The 7,651-nt window shown below is 61.9% G+C and overlaps 1 protein-coding gene across 1 annotated transcript; it reads left to right on the top strand.

Moving 5' to 3' along the window:
• Window positions 1-3,140: 3,140 nt before the first annotated feature.
• MNEG_11883 (sucrose synthase) lies at window positions 3,141-6,980 on the top strand (the record flags this gene model as incomplete). Its single annotated transcript, XM_014039645.1, has 7 exons — window positions 3,141-3,508; window positions 3,849-4,007; window positions 4,242-4,366; window positions 4,957-5,033; window positions 5,260-5,424; window positions 5,701-5,802; window positions 6,858-6,980. The coding sequence occupies 7 exons, from the start codon at window positions 3,141-3,143 to the stop codon at window positions 6,978-6,980; spliced, it is 1,119 nt and encodes a 372-aa protein (XP_013895099.1).
• Window positions 6,981-7,651: the final 671 nt, after the last annotated feature.

Consider the following 7,651-nt stretch of genomic DNA (forward strand, 5'->3'; position numbering starts at 1 on the left):
CCACCGCGGCTCCCCCGCCAGGCGACGTGCCCGGCGCGCGCCCGCCGGCCGCGGCCCCGCTGGTGGCCGGGGCGGCGGCGGCGGCGGCGCCGCTGCTGCTGCTGCTGGCACTGCTGCTCGCGCTGCTGCTGCTGCTGGTGCTGCTGCCGCTGCTGCTGCCGCCCGCCTCGCCGCCGCCGGCCCCCAGGGGGTAGTGCGCCATGGGGGCGTTGCCGATGAAGAAGACCTCGGCAACCCCTACAGCCTCGCGCAACGCGCGCTCCGCCGCGGCGCGAATGGTCTCGCCCTCCTTGTGAAGCACATGGGGGAACGCCCAGCCGCCGCCGCCGCCGCCCCCGCTGCTGCTGCTGCTGCTGCTGGCGAGGGCGCTGCCTTTTTGCTTGACGAGCAGCACCAGCTTTTCCCGCAAGCTGCGCTTCATCGTCCTGCGACCATGGCCGGGGGAATCGCAAGGGGGGGGGGACAGGGAGGCTGACGCAAACGACGAGCAGGCGGCACCATGGCGGAGGCATTGTGAAGTTGCATCCGGGATGGGGGCGTTGTACAGATGCACGCACAGTGCGCCGCGGCGCACCTGGTGTCGCCGCTGCGGTCGGCCGACGTTTCGATGGGCACGGGCTTGGCGACCTGTGAGAATTCAAAAGTCAATCAAGGGCGAGCGGTGGCAGTTGACGAAGGGAGGACAAGCAGAGAATGGGGATGGTGCCCTCTGTGATCAAAGGGCAGGGCTCGGCGTCATGCCGAAACGTGGCAGGGTCTGCAAGGTGCGTGCTGCAGGCGCGCTGGGAGCGCCCCCTGTGCTCAAGCGGCTGCCATCAGCGCGGGCCCCCGCACCGCGTCATCGTCCTTTCGGGACGACTTCTTGCCCTGCGGCGGCCAAGAATGGAAAGACCGTGAGCGAGGGCGGCTGGCGACTCCGGCGCCGCCCGCATTCATGTGCGTCGACACGTGCGAGCATGCGCCCTCCTGATACCTTCTTGCTCTGCACACCCGGATGTTGTGTCGTGCTAAGCTCTGGCTGCCCCTAACGCTGCTCACCTGGGTGGGGTATTCTTTGTAAAAACCCCTCTGCAGCTTCCGCTGCTCAGACCAGGCCATGTAGTCGGCCTCCCATTCTGGCGCTGGGCTGCGCACCACTGGCAGGCGCTCAAGCACCACGGCGGCGTAGATGGGCTCAGAAACTGGGCCCGTGGTGGCCGCCTGCAGTGGGGCGGATTCGGCGTGGAAATTGCTGGGTGATGGCCCAGCGGCGGCGCGACGGCAGAACAGGAACGTGCGCAAACGCGTACGCACTGTGCTGAATGTGCGAGGTGCATCGCCACCAGCTGCTGCTGATGTGAACGTCCTGCTTTGCCATCCGTGCGCGAACGCGGCCTCGACGCATGCAAGGCGCAGCTGCTCTGCTCGCAGACACTGGGCTGATCTGATAATAAACGACATTGTGTGGGTGACAAGGTCGCTAACGCTTCGTTATGTGTAGACGTTGCAGCGAAAAATGTAGCAGAGTGCGCGCTGCCGAATATTTGGGCGACGCCCACATGACGCAGCTGAGCCCAGATGGGGAGTCTGATGTACGTCATCCTCACAAGGCGCTCGCAGCAAGGCCAGGCAACAGCGCATATGCACATCTCCAGTTGATCAAGTGGCAATACAGTACCGTAATATAGGACGAGCAGGACGTCAGCTGGGGGTGCCTGCGCAGCAGGCGGTCTTAACGGGCTGGCTACAGATGCGTTCTACTGTGACAGGTGACGAGGTGACATGATGGCTGCGGGAGGCGTGGCGTGTTGGCATCGAGGGTGCGAGATGCGTGCAATTGGAATGCGCACTGTGCGTCTGTGGTGGACATTGGCAGGTGGGTGATCAGGCAGGTAGGCCACTTGGCGCCCCACTGGCCGGATGGTACAGCGGACACCTTGATCAACGGCATGGTGATGTCGTACTGCGTCGATACATCTCATTATCCAGGACGCAAATGGCATACCTTGCGATCGCTGACAGTGACGTCCTCACGTTGCCCCCATGCACCAATGTCCCTCGTGCTGCCCGGGCAGCGGCATGCGCTGCTGCTAGATTCTGGGTGACATACGTGAACCAGGTGTCAAAGCGCGATGAGATAAGACGTGATCACAACTCATGCAAGAATTTCTAGGCCATTTTGTGCGATGTTGTCACGAACCAGTTGCGTGTGCAAGGCGCATGAATGGATTGCAACCCACTGCAAAACGCCGAAGCGTGAGTTCGCTGCACGCTCTCCCTAATCGCGAGCGCGCCGCACGTGGCATGTGCAGCGGTTGGTGCTGCAGCAGCGGCACCCACGCCCAGTCCGTACAGCTGTTCAACCTGCTTTCCTCGCCTGTGCCGTGAACCGACACATGGCTTTGATAGCATGAAGCCCTCATGTGTCGAAATTGGCTTGTCTCCTGGCTCCCCCTCCGCATCCAGGTGCCTAGATGCTGACATGACATGCAGCACTACCATGTGCGGACAGCAGCCCTTTCGAAATGACCATGGCCAGGGCCCTGGTATCCAGGCAGCCAGGTGAGAGAAGGCCGCGTGCTCTTTGACTTATGTGACGCCAATGTATACCTCGTGTTTCGGTGGGGATGTGCATGCAGCCTGCAGTGTTCGAGGCCGCTGTAGCTGTTGGGCGTGGACAGGTGCCGGTGGTGTGCATGCGTCATGGCTGCTTGTGCGACCTACCCTGCCCTTCGGCTTCCTGCTCGCTCTGCATTTGATGATTGTCTGCGCCCTACATTGTTCCAGTGGAAGGTTCATCGCGCTCTCAATCAACAGTTACTTTTCTGCGCCCTGCAGACGTCAGCACAGCGGCAAGTGATCTACCACAAAAGCCACTCGTGCCAGCACTTTGGATTGATTGCAAATTTTTTGAATAATCGAGTGCTCCCGTACATCGTCAGGAGACAGGTGAGGCAGGTGGACGCGCGCGTGCTCTAGGTCCTGTGATCAGGCCTTACGGGGCCCTTGGATTGTACCTAAGCGCTCTAATGGACTATGCAAACAGACCGCAATTGCTCCGAGGCTTGAGAGGTGCCATTGGAGTTCCGTGAGATCCCGCGACGAATCATGGCCTACCGTTGCCCCCTCTTCGCCTCAGCCACAGGTTTAACATCGCCAAAATGCCCACGGAAGTTTCTGAGCGCGATGCGGCGCCACGTGCCACAGCCGCCGGCGAGGCCGCCACTGCGGACACCCCGCCCACCAAGCCGGTCTGCGACCCCTCCCTCCCTGTCAAGCTCGACTCCCTGCGCATCTCTCCACCAGACCAGCAACAGCAGCAGCGTCCCACAATCTTCACGTCATCCGACGCCCAGCGCACCACCGCCGCTGCCGTCGCGTCGCAGCGGTCGCCCGCAAGGCCGCCGCCCCTTTCGCCCTCCATGAGCCGCGTGCTGGGGCGGCGCGGGTCGTTCAGCGAGCGCCCGATCGACGTGGTGCGCATGGCCCTGGTCACACAGCGCAACGAGATGTGCTCCCTCGTAGCCAGGTGCGGCCGGCAGGGGGCGGCGGGCTTCGTCCAAGGTTCAAGTATCCTGTTGCATTTTGGGTGCATGCCGCTTTTATTTGCACATCCCTAACCCTCGCTGAGCAGGCGCTCTGCTACCTGTTGCAGCCTATGGCGGGTGCAGAGGCCACACAGAGGCGTGCTGGCCACCATCACGGCTACAAACGCTCAGTGCACAGCATGCACCACGCCGATTTTGGCTTGCGCACACGCGGCCTTGCGAATTCTGCGCCCACACCCCACAGGCGCTGCCACCACCACCGCTTCGCCCATGCTCCCTTCCCACCTGCTACATCGCCTCGCCCCCCCCCCCCCCCAAAAGGATCACCGAGGCGGGCTCGTCCAGCCCCATCCTCATGCCGCACATACTGGTGGACGAGCTCTCCGCCATTGCCGCGGAGACCAACAACTCGGGGCTGATGACGTCGCCCCTGACCACGCTCTTCAAGACCGGCGTCGAGGTCGTCGTGCAGGCGCCGAGGTAAGTGGCGCTCGCACACAGGCGCATGTGCATGGCCGTCTGTGCATGCGCATGCGTCTATGCATGCGCGCGTGCTGCACAAGGATTTGTCCATGCATGCGCGAGTCCTGTGTGCATGTGTACAGTGTATTCGCACATGTGAGCGCAGGGGCATGCACATGCACGTGACCTCTACCAGTTGCCGAAAACAACTTCTCTTGGCCCCACCGGCCCCCGCCGCCCCCCCCCCAAAAGCATCGCCATCGCACTGCGGCCCAAGCCCGGCAGCTGGCTGTACGTCCTGGTGCACTCCGACAACCTGACTGCGGACGAGATCACCACGAGCCAGTACCTCGCGTTCAAGGAGCGCCTCAGGGACGGTGAGGGGGGGCGTGTATGCCAGTGAATCAGGCGTTGTTGGGCCTTGCGTGCAGCCTGCCCTTCAAGGGGCTGCGCGGTCTTGGGGGATGGGGGAGGGGCTGGAAAAAGGTTTGATGTGGTGTGGGTGTGGGTGCAAGTCACTGCGCGACCAGGGTATAAGGGAGTTGAGGATGACTTGGGAATGGTTGGATGGGCGCGCTTGCTTATTGGCTTGCAATGCTTTGCGAGAAGACGAATTGTTTGTCCTGCCAGCTGGGGCGGATGCTGGCTGTTGATTGCGTTGCTCTTTCAGCCGACTTCCGCCCGATTGTTGGCCTGGATTGGGGACGGGCTGCTGCTGCTGCTGCTGCCGCTGCTGCTGCTGTGACTCGCACGCGCGGCCGGAAGCATGGCGTGCATTGCCCTGCGGCAAAGCGGGCCGTGTTTGTGTTGCACACAGGCACTTTGCATCTCGTGGCGACCACTGTTGCACTGCCTGTGTATTGCCTCTCCCTTCTCAAGTGTGTTTTCCACTCAAAGCAATAACCATGATGACCAAGTGCCGTGCGAGGTCCCACATGCACCCCCCCTTGTGGCGCCCCTGGCACAGGCTCTGTGGACGAGAACCCTTACGCTGTGATGGAGATTGACATGGGCCCATTCAACAGGGACCTGCCCAGGATGCAGGTGGGTTTTGACGCTACAGTTCCCCCTGTGTGCACCTTCACTGCGTGCCACGGCTGCTTACAGCCGCATTTCCTGTGATGCCTGACCGCGCCTTTGAAGGAGTGCTCCTTGCTTCGAAAGAAGGAAATTGAAATTACATGTGTTGTTTGGTTGCAACCGCTTTGGCTACTCACAAGACTGGGAAACGCTTGCTGAGTGTTCCTCCCCGGCACACATTCTTCCGCAGATGTCGCGCTCCATCGGCCAGGGGGTGCAGTTCCTGAACAGGCACCTCAGCGCGACCATGTTCGGGGGCCAGGGCTACGGCGGCGGCTACGGCGGCGGCGGCAACATGCCGCCCTCAGAAGGCAAGACCCAGCTGTTCGAGTTCCTCAGGACCCTCAAGCACAAGGTGGGGCGGCGTCAGATAGTGCAGCTGGGGCCGGGGTGGTGCACAGTCTGGTGAGCTGGCTGGGACCCTGCCCAAACGGCACACAAATCACCGCTGGTGTTATTCTGGGCTATTCGCCTTGCGCAGCCAGGGTTTCGCAGGGGTTGGAACCAGGGCGCACCCTTAGTCCCCACACGTGATGTTCACAGCTCATTTGACCTGACACCTGAATCCTCTCCCTCCCCCTCCCCCCTAAAACAAACACCCACCCCCTGCGGCACCTTTCCCCCACCGCAGGGCCAGAGCCTGATGCTCAACCCCGGCAAGCTGGTGACGCTGGGCCAGCTGAGGGACGCGCTGCTCAGGGCCGACAAGGCCCTCGACGCGCTGGATGACGAGGTGGGCAGGGGCCGACTGTTGGGCAGGGTTCAGGGTTCAAGGGCAGTCTGGCACTGGCTGCAGGCTGGTTGGTTTGCATCGGCACTGGCGGAAAGCTTGTCTTGATGCGTTGCGGTGGGTCGTCGGGTTCTTTGAGGGACAATCTAAATGGCTCGTGTGTGGATGGCGCGGGGTGGTCAGGAAAAGGGACCCCAAGACTGTTTGCGGTCAAGGTTTGCGTCTTGGAAAGGGTTTGGGCTTTGAGCGCAGGCTTGGATGCGACGATAGCATGTGCATTGGGCCGCCAAAGGAAGGGTTAGGTTCGGGTTGGCGCCATGGGATGCAGCATGGAGTGGCGAATGACTCTTTTTCGGGCGGCGCGGTCGTCACCATGTTTCGCTTAGCTTTGAGCGTTCAAGGGGGTCGCGGTGGTGCGCTTCAGAGGTGTACAAGGCTTGCGGCACAAACCTGCGAAACACAACACCTCTGGTGCGCTTGCTACCCTGCATGGGGTTGGAAGCTCACAGGTGGACCGGCAGCCTCACTGCGCAAACGCCGCGAGATGATCAATCTCTCTAGCCTGCAAAGCGCGAAGCGCGGGGGGCTTGCCCCGTGCATTGTCGCCCCAAGGTCAACTGACAGCACTCTCCAGCACTTGTGTTGAGCCGGCGCGTGCCGGTTTGCGTAGCTGAGCAGTCCTCTTCTTGAACAAAGTCGTGGGTTTGGGGAGCGGGGGGGGGTGGGGGGGGCGACAAACAGCTTCACGCAGGCACCTTCTTGGCCAGACACCCCCACCTTTACGCGCCCCAGCCCCACGGGGTCTCAACCCCGACTGAGTGAGGCGCCAGGATATAGACGCGAGTGGACACCATCACGCACACAAAGCAACTGGCCCCACTGTTCTTGGTGCCAACATTAGCACCACAGTCACTGCTCTGAGCAGGTGCACCCACTCAAGGACGGTCTAGTGCAGACTCACGAGCTCATTTTCATTGTGTCATAATCTTGTTGATTCGCTTGCATCACTATCGTTATATGCCCGCCCTCCATCCCTTGCCTGCCTTGCCATACCCCAGGTGGAGTGGTCCGAAGTGTCGTCCCGCCTGTACGACCTGGGCTTCGAGAGGGGCTGGGGCTGCGACGTGGGGCGCGTCAAGGCCAACATGAGGCTGCTGCTGGAGATCTTGCAGGTCGGATGATGGGCGGGGGTTGTGCGGAAGGGGTCGTTTGGGGGATGGGGGCAGGGGAGGGGCCAGTTTGACGATTGACGTGGAGAAGGTGGGGTTGAGCCGGGAAGTCGAGGGGACCCTGATAGGGGTGGGTGCGGGGAGCTGGTGTTTTGAGGATGGGAGAGGGACGTTTCAGGGGCGGGGGCGTGGGGGTTTGATCAGAGGTGTGGGGGAAGGTTGGACTGCAGGGATCGGGAGCGACCTTGTGCAGTAAGGTTGCTGGGTGTTTGATCCTGGGACGCCTGTCTCGCCCGCAGCCTCCCAGCAACACTTAGGGGTCTCCCTGGGGAGATGCTGCGGAAAAAGCAAGCCAATTAGCTGGATGGCATGCCTGATGGTGCACCAGCTGGCCAGGCAGGGGAGAGGTGCATATTGACCCCTTGGCCTGCACCCCTTCCCCCAGGCTCACGCGGTGTTTTGCCTGCCCTTGCAGCTTGCCTGTCAATCAGGTACTTCGCAGTGGCATCGTCGCCGCTTCCTCCTCTCCCCCTCTCTTGCAAGGGCGCCCCCAAGCGCTGCAATTCACACGTGTCGGCCCCGTCCACCTCTCCCTTCCCCCTTGCTGCCTTGTCTTTGTCTGATCTAGCCCTTAATCATCCAATCCTCTCCCTCCTCCCCACCCCATCCCTCCCCCCCTCCCC

The sequence above is a fragment of the Monoraphidium neglectum genome, assembly GCF_000611645.1.
Source record: "Monoraphidium neglectum strain SAG 48.87 unplaced genomic scaffold scaffold02951, whole genome shotgun sequence".
In the NCBI taxonomy this organism is placed as follows: Eukaryota; Viridiplantae; Chlorophyta; class Chlorophyceae; order Sphaeropleales; family Selenastraceae; genus Monoraphidium; species Monoraphidium neglectum.